This window comes from Amblyomma americanum, chromosome 9 (genome assembly GCF_052857255.1).
Source record: "Amblyomma americanum isolate KBUSLIRL-KWMA chromosome 9, ASM5285725v1, whole genome shotgun sequence".
In the NCBI taxonomy this organism is placed as follows: Eukaryota; Metazoa; Arthropoda; class Arachnida; order Ixodida; family Ixodidae; genus Amblyomma; species Amblyomma americanum.
Genome location: NC_135505.1, coordinates 128,749,547 through 128,770,758, shown reverse-complemented (window position 1 = coordinate 128,770,758; position 21,212 = coordinate 128,749,547). Strand labels below are relative to the sequence as shown.

The window sequence follows — 21,212 nt, the reverse complement described above, 5'->3', positions numbered from 1 at the left end:
CCCTCGTGAGAAGCCCTTCTGGGAATTACTGGTAAGGATGGGGGCTGTAATAGCAATATGCGCAATGTGGCCTGTTGCTAATTCACCCACATCTACCATACTGTAGGCTGACCACATTGCCGACTACTGACGTATGTGGGCGTTCTGAGGACGGCCCATGCCTGGGTTCAAAATATTCTTTGTGTTAAGAGATTCACACATTTTTCCGAGAATCGTAGTGGTGACACAGTTACCCCTTGGTATCCTTTGTTTTCATGATATTACACAAGTGCGAGAGCCGGAATCTTTTTTTTCTTATGGTGTAAACCTGCTTAGAATTATGTAATAAAAAATGGCTTTTCTCACAAACAGCCCTTGCTATAAAACATGGTCTATATTTCTAATTCTCTAATTAAAAGTCTCTTGTAACGCGTCATTTCAAGTAACCAGGCTGTCCTCACACTATATTTCAAAAACCCAAATGCTCACCTTGGAAACAATGCTCCATTTTGTAGTCTTTGTTTTGAGCGCACATTCACATGTTCGTCATAGTCCATCGGGATCACTTGCTCTCCGTGCATTTGGCATTCCACGGGACGCGGTGGACCATTTTTAAAGTGCTCCTATATTGTCATAGAGCCGTTGAGAAAAACCTTTTAGCAATGCTGGTGTGACCAGATATGAGAATTCCTCCGTGTATACATTTAAACCAATATGTAGTCTGTTTACCATCGCAAAAATACGAGAATACACAATATTATTAATTGGTTGCAGTGATAATTTCAGGCATTTATTTATTGCTAAGCTGTCCGCCATCTTTGCAAAAACATTAACATGGAACGTAAGCTACTGCCACATTGAAACAAAGGTTCCCCAGGATCCCTGATATACCATAATTGCAGGCGACACAGCTTGAATATTCAAGAAAATTGTGTTAACACCAGCACCGCTTTTACGAAATATCGGCAGCTGCCATCTGCCCGTGTTCGGTTATTCGATTTCACATGCCACAGTAGGCGGCCTTAGGCGCGAAGTACATTGCGGTGAGGAAAGCAGCACGAGGAATAAAGTTTACGCAGGAGAATGCAGAGTCGGCCGCTTAGTATGTCGCCGCGAGTGTCTGTCTGAAGCGTCATGCGCAGCAACCTCAAAAAAGCAAGCGAAGGAAAAGCACTCAGGTTCGTTCCCTATCTTTTGAAATTGGGAGGTCATCATTCAAATAAAAACTGATGAACAGGAATTCATGGCTAAGAGTATGACGGTTGCATCTGTTAATACCTATTGCAGCACAGTCCCGTGCAATAGGAGAGAAAAATTATGTCGGTTCATTTCGTTTACATTTTGTTTTGCAAAGAATTCACCGCGTTATATTATTCTACGCTGACAACGTCTTATGAATACCGTAAAACTTTCGGTGTTATGAGGTACGAAACATTTCAGGTAGGGTTGGTATGGTTGCTTGCACCGGCAAGCTCCAGATGCCATTTGGGAAATGCACAAAAGGGGTTGTCAGACTTTTGCAAATGTTACACAAAGCAAACAGGGCAATGTCTAAATAAAGTTATACGAGAGCATAACTGCAACCTATAAAAGCAGAAGATGGTTTTAACGGGCTTTAACGGAATTGCGATAGAGTCTGCCCTTCCTTCTTTCAACAATATGAAGTGTTTTTCTGGAAAAATTTTCAGATTAAGCCAGAGTTTGTCAAAAAAAGTGGAAATAGCACGAGCAGGCGATAACTGTGTTATAACCTCTTCAGTATTGCTTTCCTAAAAGAGATGACTTTTCTGTCACAGGGAACAGTTGGTGCTGGATATTAAAATAATAGTATAATCCTTCATTACTCACTACAACTTTCTTTTGTAATCATTCACACTAGGAGCATAAAGGATGTTTTAACGTATGATTAAAATTATTTGTTGCGTGCGAGAAGTGTCTGGCTTTCCGTATCCCCACAGTTTGGAGCACTTCTTCACATCTACGAGGTCTAGCCAACTCATTCAATAATTACCTGTTGTGATGAGACATACAGTGCTCTGATTTACAACCCCCTGAGCTCCTTCGACTTGTGTTGCTTGTTCTTTTACACTCTATTTAAAGACCGAAAAGATTTCAGTTAGGCAGAAAAAATGTATTTCTTCAGGAATGCGCTATTCTTTCCAAGACAGGAACTAGCCAATTGACCGTAGACTTGAGCGGTAACTTTCTGTAGTTTTTTTGGGTGAGTAGTTTTCACTTCAAGTCAAGCGAAGGGAACAGCGCCAAAGACGAAGACGTGACACTACGCGCTTGTGTCGTCATTTCACTTCCTCGTCTTTTAACTTTCTCTAGCAACTTAACTTTCTGTAGCAATTTACGTACCAAGAAAATATAGGAAAACTGTATCGGATGACTTTTAAGCAGAGGAGGCTAGCCCCCAACTCTTTGAAATAAGCGCTTTTGCCCGCGAATTTGCGTCATAGTACTCTTGCAAGAAAGCTTAAGAAAGCGCAGGTGATCATTTTTTTCATTTGCCTTTTTTATTTCCAAAGTTTTGTTTTGTTCAGGATGACAACTCTTATTTCAGAAGCGTCATCTGTCAGTTGTGTAAGCATCATAGTGCCATGATATTTAAAGCACCGAAGCGTAAAAGATTGGGAATATAATCGTGTAAATCAGCTTGCACCTTTGCCAGTTTTTTTCTTTTTTTCCTCCTTGATAAGGCGCCTCGTTTCAAAATTTGTGCCAAGACTTTGTTGTTATTTACTAAAATTTTTCTCACAGTTTAATGTCAGGCATGCACGCACCTCGTTGAAGTATGTGTCTATAGAATCAGTATGCAACCTCAGAGGTGCCGGCTAATTAAAGCGGCCTTTCTGCAGCAGCGCAGCTTTTTAGGCTTCCTGCTGCATAGTCGAAAGGCAAATACTAGCGCAGCAGAAGACGAAGACAGAGCGCTCGTGTCGTTCCATAGAGTTTCTTACTATTAACTAGAGGGAAAGCTGGCGCCCCGCCTATGGGAGTTTGCATGGAGCTTCCTCGAGACCACCTGTACCACCATAGGCGCTCTAAGCATCATGGGGCGGAGAGCTACCGACTGCAGAACTACAACTTTTGGACAAAAAATGATGAAAAAACAAACGTTTTTCGATAATCAAGAATGTCCTAACATTCAATATCTTGTCTATAAATTGCAACAAGCGAACAGAAAAGCACGTAAATGCAAAGTTTGCCCAAAATCAGCGATGGCTTGCTCTCCTATTGGCCAAGCATTGCAGACTACAAAAGTCAATATTTCGTGCTTAACAGGCGCCCTTTTAAAAAGAAATATGTTTTTGAAAAAAATGTTGTCCCTTCAGCATCTTAAAAGGTTTTTCCGCAGCATTTCGGAAAACAAAAACCTTTTATTGGCGTCGTGTGCTGTTGCGTTCTCGCTGCTATGGCTTTTGCGCACTACATTTATGCCGAAGTCGTCTGCGCGCGGAGCGCGCCGTGGATACGGAATGGGACATCTCTGTACAGCCACTCTGTGGTCCTGAAAAAAAACCTACTATCCTGCACCAAGTAGCTTATCGCCCCATGATGCTTTGCGCGCCCATGGAGGTACACGTGTAGTGCGGCCAGCTTTCCTTCTAGTTAATAGTAAGAGACTCTATGTGTCCTTCGTCTAAGTTCTGTTTCTCTGTCTTCTGCGGCGTATTTATTGCATTATTCTCGCATCCTGCACGCAACAGTTTACTTGTCAGTGAATTCACTCCGAAAAAGAAGTAAAAGATTCCAGCCTACGTTGAAAGGCAATCACCTGGTTTATGCGGCATTGTGGTTGTTTGGCATCCACTCTTATGTCAGCGTGCTCATTAAAGATGTGTACCTGAAAGGGAATTTCGTTAAACCAGTTCAATGAGTCCCTTGACACAGTATAAAGAACATACTGAAATAAGCTATGATCGTGCAATGTAATGAGCTTTAACGTGGCAGAATGCAGCCCTGCCGAGAATTTCGCATGAATTTTATTCTTTCTACATTAGTTTTGTGTTTCCACCAGGTCCGCTAACGTAAAAGGTAGTATCAGCCATGTATTACTCTAGTAGTACAGTGAACAAAGTGCACCGTTCGAGTCTCAAGTTATATAGTCAAGCATTACTCAGCCGTGGAGAGGTGGGGATGGCGGAAAGCTTGGTGCGGTTTATTAGTCACAAATCTTTGTGTCAGTATTACAGTTATGTCTATGAAGTTACCACGAGGCTGTAGCCCAGTAACCAGCACACCTATCTTAAGAAAATTCAAACCATTTAAAGGCATCTCAACATGAAAAAAAGCTGCAAACTGTCATTAATTTAGAAGTATGTTTACTTGGCTGCGTAAATATTATCAGTAATACGTTCATTTGGCTTAAGAGGTTAATATTCCTGTGTTTTTTATTGTGAGCTATGAATGAGCTTTTTTGCCTCTTAAATAGACACTTCCGCGGTGCTAAAGTTTAAGCGTTAGCTTTTCGAATAAGCATTTTTATTGAAAGCGGTCTATGTCTACATAACAAAGAGAGGAAGGAATTTCCCCAGATTTGCGCACTTTCAACAGACACCACTTTTTTTCTTTCAATTACCATGTCACACAGTCTTTGAAATATCAGGTAATAAATTGTGTGTAGATTGCCGTCCTGATAGAAACGCCTTAAACCAGACATCGAGCACTATGTTCTTACTTTCATTGCGAAGTATGCCATCACCTCGCTGCAAGCAGGACATTCAAGGTAGACATGTCGTAAGCCTTCGTTAACGTGCGCTGGACGTGTGGCGGACTGCGCAAAACAAAGCAAAATGTTGGTGACTTTCCTTTCAACCTTCTTAGCTATTAGTGAACACTTTCCCTTCTGCACGTATATTTCGCCTGCGTCTAGCAGTACAGTTACCCATTCAAATAAATTCTTCAGGTTGAAAGTGCAAGCAGTATAGTAAAATTGCCACACAATAAAGCCTTTCTTTTTTGACGCTGGGGGTCATCGCAGCATATGTTGATGATAATAGGATGCTCAGAGTAATAAAAGAAAACCGGTTACCACCATTTCTTTTGAACGCTTTCACTAACTGTGTGCTGCCAAATGAAGGAGTGCTGGTAAGGAATATTTTACCATGAATCATTTTTTACGAAGGTTTAAGCCTGAACTTTGCCCAAATAGTACTTGCGCATAGTTTGTGTTTTCGTTCTTTAAAGTCAGCTTCTTTGTGAGGCTCTTTCGCGTACAGGACTGTTAAAAATTATGTTAATGCCACAGTTTTCACTCCACCTTTTCCGGTAATGTCATGCAAGAATTTTAAGGAAGCAGGTTCACGGAAGAGGGCAGGTTTTCCAGTTCCGTGTAGTCGAGATGATTAGTGCTGTTTGCAGATAAAGGGCTTGACACTGAAAGATACACCTGCCAGGCAGGGCTACTGGTAATATTGGTGCTTGCTTCACCCCAGAAAGTGGTCGGCTAGCCAGCCTCCAACGAGGGCCTGGCTAATCTACAGCAGTATCTGTGCGGTCCCCAAGAGCACATGCATACCGAAAGCTTCGAACGTTCTCGTCACTAAATCAGGCCCGAAGGGGCCAGCGGGCCTGTTGTAGAAAAAAAAGACAAAGAAAGCGTTTACGTCACCTCTCTTTTCTCGATTTCTATCCTGCAGATTGGGCAATTGTGCGTCTGACGGGCCTGGAGGCAAGGTCCACACATGGGGTGCTTACAAGGAAGCGTGAAGACTATCTCTGTTTCTTCATTGCAGCTCGCACAATGTTCCAATAACATGAAGTTCCATTCAGTAATTTTGCATGCCACAGGAACACTGTTCTCTACCTCAAGGTTTAAATACCAGCTGCAAATAGGAAACAAAATAGCAATGTTTGTATTTTTTTGCTTCGAAACATCATCTTAATTAAGGTGCGCTGCTTTAAGCCGCAGTCTTTCATTTGTCACGGAGTCTATCTAAGATATATAAAAATTTCTTCATTAACCTTTCTCATCTTCTCTCCAGAAAACAAGAACCACTGTTTTCCTAACCAATTGTATTGAGTCATGTATAAGAACCGTGTAATGTACAACGTCAGCGCTTGAATAAGAATTATCGCTTCAAACAAATATTATAAGCAACAAGAAAGCTGTTCGATCCTCCTAGTAACTATAGTAAACATAGAAAATATGAAAACTATTTGAAGAAAATAAATTATGCATCAAAACAATGTGTTTACAATACACGGTTAAACACCTTCGTAATGGTCCAGCAATTAACAACAACGTCGGCTTTAACCGCTACCTTGTCTGCAACAACGATTTCTATTCAGAGGTTATTTTAATGTCCGCAGGGCCGGTAACCAAATCACATGATCTTCGATTACCTGTAACTTTTGCATTTTTCATTGTAGTGGAAGATAAGATATCTCGATAAACTCTCGTATCTAACTTTTCTGGTGGAGCATATCATCTTCCTACAGTGTCGCCACCAGACACTACATTAGTTCTCTACCATTGAACTATACTTTGGATGCCGTAAGAGAACACTGAGGGAAGTGATTGGCGACGCAAGTGAACATCGCCACTGATGATCCGTTCGTTGAAGCTTAAATTCTCACTTGTTGAATTTATTTTATCTTCGGAAGAAGCCAAAGATAATGGCCAGATATTCGAACACGAATAGCTCCGCGCACTTTCAAAGTAGCGCATACTACCGGCCGCATTAATCCCTTATATGGTCCTATTTAGTAAGGCGGTTCCCTTCAGTAACTAATCGCAGGACGTTACCACAGTTCACTGCTCTAAGATTGGCCGCAACAGGTGATTACCACAATCGTGATGTTAGGACATCTTTTTTCTTCTCGAATAATTGAATCTCTTCTCGAGTAAACCAGGCACTTTTCTGGCACGAATCTGGAACTTAAAACAACCCCTAAGCGAAATTTCTTTTCAAGTTCACTCTAAGCGTTTGCAGCTTCGCCATAGAAACTGATATTTCAGAACTTTCAAAACATGCAAGCGGTGAATAGCACCTTAATAACGCGAAATAATATATCCTCACAGCATCACTAGCGAGAACAGTAAGAAACAAACCCATCGACGCCTGGCCTGATGGCGATTCCCATTTTGCAGAGCGACGTCAAGCGCACGTACAAAGTCGCAGTTATCGTCGTTGGAAAGAAGGAGCCCTCGAGCTCGTTCCATGTTCATAGCGCCGATATCGCGGTCGAACTTTTATCGTTCTTTCTTTGTTTCCAGCGCTGCTTTTCCGCCCCGAACGAGATATGACGTCAGTCAAAGCTCGGGAGTGTGTTCTTATCTGTTGTGTTATGCCTTCCCAGGCTGCCTGCCAATGTACCCGTTGGGATGTTTGAATTGTGCTGGCGGCGGAATGCTGAAGCGATGCTTCAAGGACTTGTATTTACAACCTATTTCAATTATGGCACTTACTCTGTCGATTGAAAATCTACAGTTTGTACATGGTTCTGTCTTATTCATTGACATTTGTATGTGTCACAATTTTAGTTATTACTGGTTTCATATGGTGAAATCTGTATCTTCTTACTGCTTGCCATGTATCGATCTATTTGGCATTAATACTGCATTAACAGGTAGTCGCGTATTTTCCGAAATTATATAGCAGTGTTTAATATAAACACCAGCATTAAAAAACCCATAACGCGCCCCTTGCAGCGTTGAGGAGGGTAGGGAATTTTTCTTGCTTTTCCGCAGACCTTATTTCTTACGTTAGAATTGCGGAGGCTTTCAAGCTGTTGTTTATATAGATAACGTTTGATGTAATCTTAGCTTCAAACTTTCTGTTATTACGGACGCCGAACGCTCATATCAGCGAGTATAAAGTGATTGAAAGCACGTTGGCGGTACTGTTTTTGCTCGAATTGCAAGTTTCTGGCTTACGAGAGCAGTTGCCCCTGTGCTAATGAAGAACTCAGTTTTGCAGCAGCGCCAATTCGCCGTGATAACAAGGAACTTGGGCAGGAAACCTAATGTTGACCTGCGGGTACTGCTTGTTGAAGTGGGGCTTCAAAGTGCGCTTGCTTTTCCCTGAATTTGTCCACTCTGAAAAACACTGGCTCGAAACGGCGCTTCGAACTACTCCAGTTGTCGCTTTAATTTGCATTACCACAACAATAGGCGTCTGTTAAGCTTATTTTCGACGCATTTTTTCCTCGTAAACATTTTGCATTATATAGGTTATTTTTTGAGCTCATGTTTTTTTGAGCTCGTGTTTTGTCAGTAGTTGTATCCTGGAGGCGTAAAGGAAATCGGCTAATAGGCATGAATATATTAAGATTAATATATTCCACGGTGCGCTAAGAGGTGAGAAATTAATCCGAATTCATCTCCAATGTAATTACAGAGAACGTGGCATCGTGATACGTCAGCAGGACTCACTTGCCTTGCCTGAAACACCGCATCATTATAGAGAGAGAGAGAGACTCTTTAATGAAGAAACAGAGAATTTAGCCGGCGTTTCAATATCGCTGGCATGCTACACTGCGTAGGGAGGGGAATTTGGGAGATAAAGACTGAAGGAGAGCACCGTGGAAGAGGTGGAAAAAAAACGAAGATAAAATGCAGCCATGAAATGGGTACTAAGGATGCAGTGGCTAGTATTGATGTAACCTATGGAATGATGAAGGCATAGTCCGACGAATGGGCTGACGAAGTTCACTGCAAGAAGAATGCATGACGGTAACCTGCAAGTGAATTTAGAGCTTATCGAGATGCAGCAGTACCTACTGCAGCGAATGAGAGGACAGCTGTGTTCTATACCGCACTCGTGCCTTCCAGCTTTGAAAGCGCGATAGTTCTCACATCGGCCTGTTCCGCAGGTATAAAACATTTCAGGTATTGTGGAAACGAAGAAACGATGACCGCATTGGAGTTTATGCATGATATCTTATAATTGGTGGTGCACTTGAGCTTTTGTTCCTTTCAGCTGTCCCACTATTCAGACTATAACAGTACAGCCTGCGAGGTGACGAACCCAACGCCCGACATGAGCGAGCTGCAAATTATTCTTGAGTAGACGCTGAGGATCAATAGAAGTTTGGCTATGTCCTTTGATTATCGCGCTCTAATGGCAAGTAGGCAATTTTAACTAAAACGAATATTTTATAAGCAGACGAAAAAACTGCAGCATAAAGAAGCTTGAATATTAGTGTGCACACATGGTACCCACGCCGCAAAGAAAAGAAAAGTATACTTTTGTTTTATTACTTACCGTCTTGGCTTTGTTCTTCAAGTTTAATACACATTTCTCTTCATGATCTAAATGTAAAAAAGCAATGCCTCATGTTGTGTGTTTAGCTTTGAAACCCGAAGCTTTGAAACCATGCTTCAAGTTTTAAAGCTACAAAAAATTCTTACCTCAGTGCTTCCAATAGTATCATGTCGATTGAAATATTTTGAATGGGTGTTCAGCAGGGTAAATATTGAGATAACCTTTGCTTTCGCCCCTGGATTTCGAACACATAATCATTCAAAAAATAATCTTACAAATGATTATGGTTAGTTTTGGGTAGCTGTTCTAAGGTGTATGAAGTGATGATGACAATAGATACGCAAGCCTTTAGCATGCTAATGTCTTATTATTTGTAGGCAGCACACGGACAGGCAGATATGATGACTATGTTGTATGTTGTGACGAATTCGACGTGTTCTGTTCTTTCATAAACACTCAGCTAATATACACTCAGCTACATTTGCAAACATAACTGCTAAACGTTCCAAGCGATGGCTCTAAAATATATACTTCTTCCTTTTATTTTTAGCAGTGCATTTTGCCGCATGATCTTTACTTAAGCACAACTAAATACTCTTTAGCGGAAGTCAGACTCACGGCGAAGGCCTGGAAGTAAATGCCTCTTTTCTTCAGCGTGTCTTAAAATCTGAGGCAGAGTGTGTGAGAATCACGCTTATGAAAATCCGAAAAAAGCATAGTTAGCTTCATAAGTCGAATCGACTATTCGATTATGAAGCGCAATATTATGTTCTGAAGCTTGAACAGTGCATTTTCTTGCGCAATAATCTTTTAAGCTTAACAAGAGAGCAATGGTTGGGATGAGTAAAATCACAGTCCGAAGAATAATCCTCACAAGAAAACCATGGTTGTCTTTGCAATATCTCAAAGCACCCTGATTAAATAAAGAAAAAATATTTAATTGACGTGGGAGATTGATTATCTTTAAAATAGTAAAGAAAATGAACTGATCCAGAGCAAAAAAGTGCCTAAAGCTACAGCAGATTGTGATGTAAAAATGTGGCGCGTTTTTCAAAAGTCTCTATTCACGGAAAAATCTTTCGGACGGTGCACAGAGGCGCCATATTCGCTGGCGGTTATAATCACCTAGCCTTGCCCGGCAGTATGAAGATCCAATGCTTGTCAATGCATTTCCTAAAATTTTATGTGCCTTTTAGAGTAGTGTTATATCGCATTTTCGATATGCATAGGTGACTGAACTTGGGAAACAATATAAAATATTGGGTCTCTGATGTTTCGTGCAACTTTCAAATTTTTGGATTATCCTCAAGCCTCTCGTTCTGTGCGAACTAATAATCAACATTTAGGAGATAATCAGTCATTTTATCCTTTTATATAGCCTCTTTTTGTTTTGGTAACAAACATTTTGTTCCTGTATTTGCTTAACATTAAATACTGTATGTTGAAATTGTAGCGAGGCCTAGAAAACTTGCAGAGAGTTCAGACTAAGACATGCCTTGCATTTCGCAAGACCTGGTTGAGCTAATGAGCACTTCGCAACCGGCGCTGAATTTATACAGGCGAAATGAACGATAGCGTGAAAGCCTTGGATTTGATTTACAACGGCAGTTTTCTCCTGGGGCTGGTACCTTTTGTCTTTCGTTCGTGACCCCGCTATCATGAACCTTTCCGAAGCTGTATGAAATGCGTTGTAGTTACAAAACTAAAATGAACAACCGAAGGAATACGACTTCACTTCTCTACTTACAGCACCTAAGGAGGAAACTTTATCGACTAAAGAAAGTGATCAAACTACGTGGTTGTCCTTGCTGACCGGCAAAAAATTAGAGAAAACCCACTGACACCACTGATCTTAGTAACTTCTATATGCACAACTGTTACTGCAGTAGAGCCGCCGCGGTGGCTCAGTGGTTATGGCGCTCGGCTGTTGGCCCGAAAGACGCGGGTTCGATCCCGGCCGCGGTGGTCGAATTTCGATGAAGGTGAAATTCTAGAGTCCCGTGTACTGTGCGATGACAGTGAGCGTTAAAGAACCCGAGGTGGTCGAAATTTCCGGAGCCCTTTATTACGGCGTCTCTCATAGTCTGAGTCGCTTTGGGTCGTTAAACCCCCATAAACCATGTTACTGCAGTAAAGGTGAAGCAAATACACGAGTGGCCTCATATCGGAAGGAATTAACCGTAATATTGCATGACATATCCCCCTAAGAAATAATTACTTTTCTCATATGAACATCTATAATGCAACTAAGAAAAGAAGCGCCAACAGAGACAATACGTAAGAAGTGACACGGACAAGCGCTTACTGCAACTTTTTGCCTTCGGGATGTTCACAGGTAAATTCCAATCCACGGCTTTGCTGTCTAAATACTTCTAGAATATCATTCATGGTGTCAGGGTATGTCGATGGGTCCTGTTTGTTTAAGACGACTAGTGAATTCAGATGTTTTAAGAGGAATTGGCAACGCCTTATTAGCCAATTCCTCTTAAAACATCTGAATTCACTTGTTGTAGAGGATCCCTTTGCAACGAAGAAGTCAACTGATGTAATAGACTTTCTTCAGACTTGTGGAACTATAGGCAGCGTTTTCTCGGTCGATGTTAAGGATCTTTTTTATTCTATTCCCCACAAAGAATTATTCCTAGCCGTTCAGTCTTGTATCGAGAAAAAAGGTGCGGTGTCATTTCAAAATGCAGTGGGAATTTCAATAGACAGTTTTCTAACGTTGTTGAAATTCTACCTAAGTGCCACGGTGGTGGAATTTGAAAATCGGGTCTACATTCAAAAGAAAGGTATTTGCATAGGTTCTTGTGTGGCGCCTATTTTAAGTAACATTTTTCTCTCAGCCGTTGACGAAGTTTTGGACACTATTCTGGACAAAGGGAAATTTCTGAAGGTATTTAGGTATGTCGATGATTTTCTAGTCGTCTTAAACAAACAGGACCCATCGACATACCCTGACACCATGAATGATATTCTAGAAGTATTCAGACAGCAAAGCCATGGATTGGAATTTACCTGTGAACATCCCGAAGGCAAAAAGTTGCAGTAAGCGCTTGTCCGTGTCACTTCTTACGTATTGTCACTGTTGGCGCTTCTTTCCTTAGTAACATGCACCAACTAGCCCAGCAAAAAGTTCTACTTGAATCTTTAATGCACTTACTCTGCAGCTCCTGCAAAAAATGATTTAGTATCAACAGAAGTTTTACCTCTTGAAATGCTTCTCAAACTTATAAAAACATTAATTCGCTCAGTTTTAGTTGTGTGAATTGGTAGTGCACACTGTCACATAGTGGTGACGGCAGTCGAAGCAGCGATGAAGGCGGACGAAAGGGTCTTCTAATAGAAAACTGTTTATTGGACTGACTTGCGCCCACAATGGACTGCATCACTCGGCGGCGGCGAAGCGACAAACGTGCTCGGCGGTCGTCGAACAGAATCCCCGCCGCTGTCGGCCATGCCCAATTTAAAGCTGATAGCGATCTTTCGAGATAAAGAGCGCGAAGTTACTAGAACATTCCGGAACAACGTAGAATCAGCTCTGCCTGGCTGCAATCAGTCGAGATAAATCTAGTCGCGTCTTGCGTCGCAAACAAAGCGATAAAGTGGTGTGGCGGCAGATTTGAAAAATGAACAAACACTGCAAATACTCGCATATGCAATCACTCTTTATGACTCGGGAGAAAAACACTAATTTTGTTTTGCCATATAGCTCACACATTTATTGAAGACATGAAGTTCTAGGAAGACTCAATCCTGGCAACGGATCAGTTGTGAAATCAGTCCATGGTGTAGACCTATTTTTCTGACTGCGCCTTAGGCCAAGAACTCGTGCTGTTCTAGCATTGATAATCTCTAATTACTGCGTAAGCAAGTGACGGTACACTTATTAAAAACCGCTTGCATTGGGCGCCTTTAAATGGGATATAAAATAAGAATCACAGCCTGAAGTGCATTTGGCGAATGCACTTTTATTTTCCTTTATTCTTTCCAAGAACATGTTTTTCCCCGGCCCAAGAGAGGCGGATGACTGATAGCGGGGTCGTGCATTCTTGTTCAAGTAATGAAACACTGTCACAGTTTTTGTTCCTAGCAGTTCAAACACATTTAGTGGCAATGTGGGCAGGTGTCGCTCTTATGTTTTACTGTCCTTAAATGTTCATCATTCATCATCATTTATTGATCCCTTAAGGACCCTTCAAAGTGTGTTACAAAAGGGGGGGGGGGGGTGACGTACGTAGGACAATACAAGAACAAAGCCAAAGAGGTTGAAAAAAAGAAAAAATCTAGTAAAACATATAAGTAAACATACAATGAGGGCAATTAGGACAACGAATACAATCAGTAACATCAAATGAGAACACAATTAAAGCAGTTACAAAAATCAATCGAGTAGAGAAGGGGGTTCACAAACGAGTTGCTCAAGCACATCAAACTAAGGGCGAGAAAAGAAATATAGACAAATTTAATGTTCAAAGACAGGCAGTAAGCGGTCTTTGAATTCGACAGGGTCACTTTTCATGACAGTAGAATCTGACAATTCATTCCACTCCTGTATTGCAATTGGTAGAAATGACTTATTAAGAGCAGATGTTGATCCATGCAGGCGCTGTATACTTAAACTATTGAATAAGCGTCGTGATGAACGTGCTGGTGGGTGAAGAAAAGATTGGCGCAGATGCCTGAAATGATAGAATATTTTGTGAACGAGGCATAGTCGTGATATCTTGTGGCGAAAGACCAATGAGGGGCTTCCGAAGGCTCCCTCATTGCCACTGCGTTCGAGTAGCCCACCATCCAGTAGTGATTTCTTTATTCTGTATCACCCTTCTGACTGCAGGGTTGTCTGTAATACGCATTTTCAGTTATCAGTAAAGCAGTTCATTATTTGCGTGAGAGCCGTATCTGCGGACACCGAGCGGGCTGTAGTCCTGAGTAATTCTCATTATATTTATGCAATGACCATCAGTGCAAATATATGTATTCATCATCATCATCATACTCCCAACTTTACTGACAGCCTGACAAAGACTTTCTCTTTTGGCCTCCAAGTAGCCGTGTTCTCGAATTATATATTGATGCATCCACTGAAAAAAATTCTTTAAAAACACAAAATAAGTTTCTTGATATCTCTATCACTTCAGCAAGCTTACCTATTTGTTGCGCTCTGAAATTTATCCGCTTTCACATTTTACTACATTTTGGCATGCAAAAACAATTACTGAGAGGCGACTGAAGAGTAGACATAACAGAAGGCAAGAACTTGTGCAAGAAAAGAAACAAATTTAGTGGAGTCCTTGACCCAAAAGTAAGCAGGAGTTTTAAAGCAGCAATAAATCGCAAAGTACGTACTTTCTTTAGGAAAAAAGATTTGCCATAAGAACCATCATATAGCTAAAAAAACAAATATTTAGTGGTTAGAAATACAGTGTATTTAATTTTTTTTTCTTGCAGAGCAGGCCTTTATCATCATTGTGTAACAGCCTTTGAAGTGGAATTTGCACAGCGAGGGTTTGAACTTGGACCGATAAAGTGTGACAGCGCCATTGGCGATGTTTCATAATCATTGTTTCTTTTTTTGTTGTCCAGAATGAGGTCTCAACACTCTATCACATAAGAAGTGACGACACATTTTTGCGCAGGCATAAGTGGTGGTAAAAAATATAAATGTTCCTGCAAGACTCTTGTAAGAACTGCAAGGTTATTTCTATGTTTGTGTTCCCACGAAACTGCCGCATTGCGGGTCGTGGTCATGCCCTAAGCAGAGACGGGAAAAAAGGGCTCCCAAAAATAAAGAGCTCCACGCAATGCATGTGTGAGACACAGGCTGACTTTCCTGTGCACTAAAGAGCGAAGGATTTACAGTTGTTTACGGTTGATTCTCAGCCGTGGGACTGGCCGCCCTGAGAAATGCTCTTGCGGTATTCCTTGCGTCCCTCAGTTCCAGGAATCGTCACAAATGGAGGTTAATATAGCGCGGCTCGTTCGTGATATAAGTGCGCCAAATGATCAGGGGGTGTGAGAGGAAGGGGCTGTTTCTGTATTAGAATATGTTAAATATAAATGAACTGTTATGACTAGGGAGCCAGGAACAGTAAAACTCACAACTCGGCTTGCTACACATAATCTGAAGCAGAATCTTTTGCAGCACAATAGTATGACGCAGAGAGAAGAAACAGAACAGCACTAGACACTAGGCAATGCTTTATTCCACGAAAACACACCGAATATATGCCTGAACATGAGGAATCGTTTTCTTGCCACGTGCTACGAAATCTTTCATATTTATCTAGAAAGCCTAGAAAGCCAATCCCACGCCGTGGGTATATGCCATTAAGCCTGAGGATATCATCAACATCATCCTCATCTAGAAATGCGCTTTCATCCTTGCGCGGCATCAACAAAACAGAACACACGTAATCAGTGTACCGAATTTTAGTGACTCTGGTTCAAAATGAGCTTAAAGTTCTGAGTCTCTGTGTTCTGAGGGCTGAAGTTTTCCCATTTGGTGCTCCCCTTGAGCACGGACAGAAAAGAGAAAAAATAAAATTTTGGAATTGAAGCGCTATGAAGTGACACATGGGCTGTGAGAGACGTCGTAATGGTGGAATCCGATATAATTTAGACCATCTGGATATCTTTAACATGCGCTTGCACCGCAGATCACAAGAGAGTTTCAGTATTTCTCCTTGATAGAAATGTGCCGCCGCGGCTGGTATTGAGCTCGAAATCTTGGGATCTTACATAGTGTTTTGTTTTTGTTGCGCTAAGTCTGCAAGGCGCCGAAACTACTTAGCCACCGCGGGGGGTCAGAACTGACATGCACACGAGAAATATCCATGTGAATATTAAAAGGTTACTAAGGGCGTTCCGGAAAACTTCTAACACCCCAATATAATAAGCTAGATTCAGTGGTACTAGAAGCTGTAACTAACAAATTGACTAGGCTGTGTAATACTGCGATTCCAAAACCTGGTGCTTTCTTTACCACTGCTTTCTTCTGTTAATGTATTCAAGTGCCTTATCGCGGGCGACAAGTATTACTATCAAATGAGTTTGATTCTGTTTAGGTAAAAGTTTCATTTCGAATATATAATGCAGGGTTGCTGAAAGTACCGTCCTTCGTTCACCTACACGTTTATGAGAATAGACAGCTCTTAGAGAGTAACAAGGGTGACGTCACAAAGAGTGAATGCAGACAGGAAAGCGGCGAGAAATCGAGCAGACATTTTTTTTATACTCAAACCTTGTGACCATGACCTAAAGATCAGTGGAACCCCCACTCAAAGACTCGCTGGCAGGCGGCATCACTGCGGAAATCCACAGGCACCCCTACTGAAACGTTCCATACGAGCTCCTCGTACGGAATTATGGGAATTTTGGTTCATATGATATATAAAAATATATGGTCATCCGTACGTTTTCTCTGTGAAGGCCATAAACGTTCCGTAGAATTTCCATAAACCTTCCATATAAAGAGTGAAAGACGTCATATGTAGTCCAGAAGTCCCCATACCCGCTCTCCGTAAAGTCCATACCGACTCCATACACTCCAGACTGACTCCATTATGAGACTCGGCTTATGGAAACTTTCAGTAGAGATTTATGGTCACTCTCCGTCAGCCGAGCCGTGACCGTGCCTGCAAAACCTTCTCGCATAGCCTGGGTATCTAGACTGCTTATTCTCGTCTAGAACGAGGGCGCCAACGTGCTCGCTCCTCGAAACAAGAACTGAGCTTCTCCGGGGAGCTTCTCAATTACGGTGCTGTAGCTGTACTGAGGTTGGCACGCAACAACAATAAGTGACTGTCATTCAGTAACCCTTTCACCTCAGGATGTACAATAAGACACATCCGTGCATGGCAGAACATGGTTCGATACTTAATTGAATGCACAGAGCTGCTCATCCAGTGCACGTCACCTCTCTTTTCTGTGACGTGAATGATTTCACCACGCTAGATCATTTAGTCGGGTAATATAATTAAATTTTAAGTACAACAGAGCGAAAGACGTGGAAAGCGGGAAAGGAATAGTATTTAAGAAAAAAAAAACAACGCGAACAAGAACGCAGGAAGAAGAATGAGAAAAAGACCTACACAAAGCAGGTGCTGTCTCGCAGCGTTGCCAGACGGCACCTATGTTGCGTACTTCTCATTCATCGGCCTGCGTTCTTGTTCGCGTTGTGTTTATTTCTTCGAAAATTAACATCACCCAAATAGAGCAACATGTCATCCTCATGCAGTGAAAATAGAGGTGACAAAGCATAACCACTTTCCTCTGTTTAGTTTCTTTCTGCCCGTGTCTTCGCGCTGCTGCCCTTAAAATTTATCACCAACTGGTCTGTTTAGATGTACAGTATAGCAAAATGTGCTGGAAAACAAGCGGACCACATTTAAGACAGCAGAACATGCTCTGCTGCAGTACAGTTTTTAGTACTCCTAATTTTGAAAGCTCTTGAAACCGTGCAGGTCATGAGTATTCCAACTAACCAAAAAAAAAAATCTGCGCCGCGCTCATCACAGTATTGTACTGGCATCTGCCAATGAACGCCAATGAACGTTATCGGTTCAAATGCTATGCCTTTTGATTGTTGAAAGAAAAACATCGAAATTTTCCTATCGAGTAAATAAGATCAGCTAGTCTTATCTATATTATTGGCATCCAACGGTTGGTACGTTTCTCTCATTCTGATACTACCGCGAACAGTCCGAGGGTTCGAGGCAGTGCGGCACAACCTGCACTAGAGGAATAAAAGGTGGGGGATGGGTGACCTTTTGATTTTCGTTTTTCACATGGACCTCTCCTTTGTCTGTTGCTACAGACGGCTACAATACTGTAAGCTTTACTTAATCAAAGAAAGGAAGTGGCCGGTTTTCCACGTTGTAACAAGTCCAAAAAAAAAACGAAATGGAAATAAAACTGAAAAGAAATCCGCCGGGACATGCTAACACCAGCTTAGAAAGAAGTCAGCATTAACTAGTCCAGATTTCCTCTTTAAAGGTAGTGTGTAGCAGCTAGGACATGACAACTATTTTCTAAATTTGCTGCGCGCTTTGTCTTACGGGACAAAATTTTGGGGCTCCAGTGGCGGTCTAGATTCAATGAGACGGGTGACGTCTACGGTGTTACAACTACTTTAAGCAGCCCCATAATGCTGAAACGTTTGATTACCGCTTTTTTGAAAATCTGAGAAGTGATTAGCACGAATTACTTGGCATGCAGTACTGCAGCCTTAACACCTAGTGCACTTTACACCATAACGAAGAAAAAAAGAAGCTGTGAGCATAGCGCTTTTAATGTAACTTGCACACATAAAAACTAAAGAACACTCGCACTTGTTCAGCCGTCATTTTATAATAGAAAATATATTGTTCACACAAAATGCAAGTATCAGCCATCAAACAAAACCGATTTTGAAGAAGAAAATTGCATTTCTAAAATTATTTCTTTCATGTCATTCTTGCTTTCTGACGACTGATATAGTGTCAGGTAATTTTAGGTTCATGTAATTGCAAATACATCATGTTGACATTCTCCAAACAGTGACTGTGGAATTACGCTCGTATAAACTGGCAGTGCCAATTGCATTTAGAGCAGCTACAAACAGGTAATGTGCTGAGAACATCTCCTAAGTCGTTTAGTAAGCTCCGTCAAAGCCGGTTCTAAACGGTTTAGCTTCCTTTGGAGTTCCTGAAAGAAAAAGGAAACGAAAGTCATCAGAAACGAAATAACTAGCGTAGTTATTGAGAATACAAGGAATTCTTTGTTTATAAAAACTAAATGTTACGAACAGTTATATGCACTGATTAAGAAACACCGGAAGGTTGCTCTCTTACCGAAAGGAATGGCTTTCCGGAAGCTTCATCTACGCATTACTAAACAAACTCGCACAATACATTTCGTGTTTGACTGTAGCTCCTTCCTATTTAAACTCGGGAATGATAGGAATACCTTTGTATGGGTTTAACTATATATTGGGGTGCGCCACTAGAGATGATCGTGGCAGATGTCTGTATTTTTGAGTTGAACCCTATCATCAAGGCAACAAATTTCATTTTGAAATGACACATATTATCGCATTACTTTGGCTTGAACAGCAAATCAATAGAAATTTATACCCCCTGTAGCCAAGAAACAGTTCCAATCAGGATGTAACTCTTATAACAAGTGCTTTCGGAGTAAAAATAGAGCAGCAAAAATTGTTCATGTTGTCTCCTCGATTTGTAACAAGGGCTTCTGTGTTCTCAAATGGATGTGACACCCAGAAATCTTTAGATTCGTTTGTTTTAAATCTCTCACGGTCTGCAGTACAGCACAAGAAATTGAGTACTTTTATTTTTAAATTGCCTTTGTGCGTGGACCCATACTGAGCGTTCCTTTGATTGTGTGCTAATATCTCAATACGCGATGTCTTGACAAGGTATTCACAAACTTTCAAGCTTAGGCTAACCACCGACATGAAAAACGCTTCATTCATAGTCGTTAAAAGTAATGGTATGATACATTTTTGAGGCTTAGAGCTTTGAAGCCGTGATTTTTATATTCCGTCGAGTCTTGGGTTATTGGCTGAAACATTTTTTTCGAAACCGCGAACACTGCCTACTCACCAGGCCTACGTGTACCATCGCCTTGATTGTGGTTTGATATGACCTCCAAGGGTACCCAAGTAGAACCGACAGTGCTTTAAGGTATTCTGCGTCGACTCGATGTGTCGGCGTTATGTCGCTTTCATGACTTTTTATTATACCGGGCGTTTCACCTAAAATGTTCCTTCACTCTTGTGAAAATTGACGATTTGACAATATATAACGCTTTTTTTTCGTAGCATTCTGGATGGCACTAGTGTATCGGAACACAGCTACGACGTGATAAATAGCAGGCTGGTGAACGAATATTAAATTGTTAACTTTCTATCTATTTCTCGACGCTGTGGCCAGATTTCGGGCGTTTAGTTGAGTTGCTGGTATTGGAGGGGATGCTTCACCAGCAAACTTCTCGAAAGCGCATAATTTTTATAATTTGTTCCACACAGGATAATTTATTTTACCACTGCGACCATCGTAACTGCGTTACCTTAATTCTAAGAGATGGGTATAAATTACGGTGGGCTGCACGGCTCTCATAAATAAGGCGACAGAAAGTAATATAGAAAGTTAACTAATCAATATTATTCAACCAGCCTACTGGATAGCACGTCAAGCATGTATTCTGATGCGCAACACCGCTGACAATCCTATGCCGAAAATAGCGGTCGTTTTAATCAAAAAGCCTATTTTTTTTTTATTGCAGAACAACTAATCTACAGCATGAACTCGTTTGTTAAGTTCACTCGCATAAAGACCGCTCTATCTACTCTCGCTGTGAAGAATTTCATTTTTTTACCCCCTGTTATGAACGAACTCCGCTCTTTTGGCGCATCATCTTATGATGGTGATAGCAAATTTAACCAGGCGCCCATTCTCTTAATGCGGAAACAACTACTCAAAACTAACCAACAACTTCTGTCGAGCGTTTTGAATGTTGTACCCTAAGCGAGGTGATCAGCAGCCATTAAGAATATTCCTCGAGGTATCCAAGCGCCAATAAAATCACGCCTGGTTCCGGAGGATTTCTCCCTTCGATATGGCAGCAGCTTTTGCCGCTGCGCTTCGCGCTGACTGATTGCAGCGGTGCTAAATGAATGTCAGTTATGCCGTCTTTACAGACCTTCATAGGCTGCTGCGAAAATATTAAAGCGGCTCTTAAACAGAGCTTGTCGACTATGCTTTCCAACGTGGAAATTCGGGCTTGTTGGTTCATATTTCGTGGCAATAGCGCAAACAGGACAAGGGACCAAGACGAGTAGACACACACAGCGCTGTGTGTGTCTACTCGTCTTGGTCCCTTGTCCTGTTTGCGCTATTGCCACGAAATATGCTTTCCAGCTGCGAAACCATGCTGAAGAGCATATTTTTATTTGTCGAGAACTTGAATCCTACAGGCTTCAGAGCTCATCCAACCAGTTTTTTAGAGCTTTAG

General features: G+C 41.5%; 1 protein-coding gene across 4 annotated transcripts in view; it reads right to left on the bottom strand.

The window, feature by feature from the left end:
* Nucleotides 1–21,212, bottom strand: part of LOC144104320 (uncharacterized) — a 43,157-nt gene that overhangs the window by 3,911 nt on the left and 18,034 nt on the right. For 2 of the 4 annotated variants that reach the window (XM_077637244.1, XM_077637245.1), the window contains 3 exons: nucleotides 4,664–4,759; nucleotides 3,761–3,829; nucleotides 469–602 (listed from right to left, as the gene is read on the bottom strand). In XM_077637244.1, the coding sequence (XP_077493370.1) occupies nucleotides 469–602; nucleotides 3,761–3,829; nucleotides 4,664–4,759 (299 nt within the window). Of the gene's footprint in view, nucleotides 1–468; nucleotides 603–1,990; nucleotides 2,070–3,760; nucleotides 3,830–4,663; nucleotides 4,760–21,212 lie in introns of all 4 variants that reach the window. The other 2 variants (XR_013308498.1, XR_013308499.1) reach the window with 2 other exon arrangements.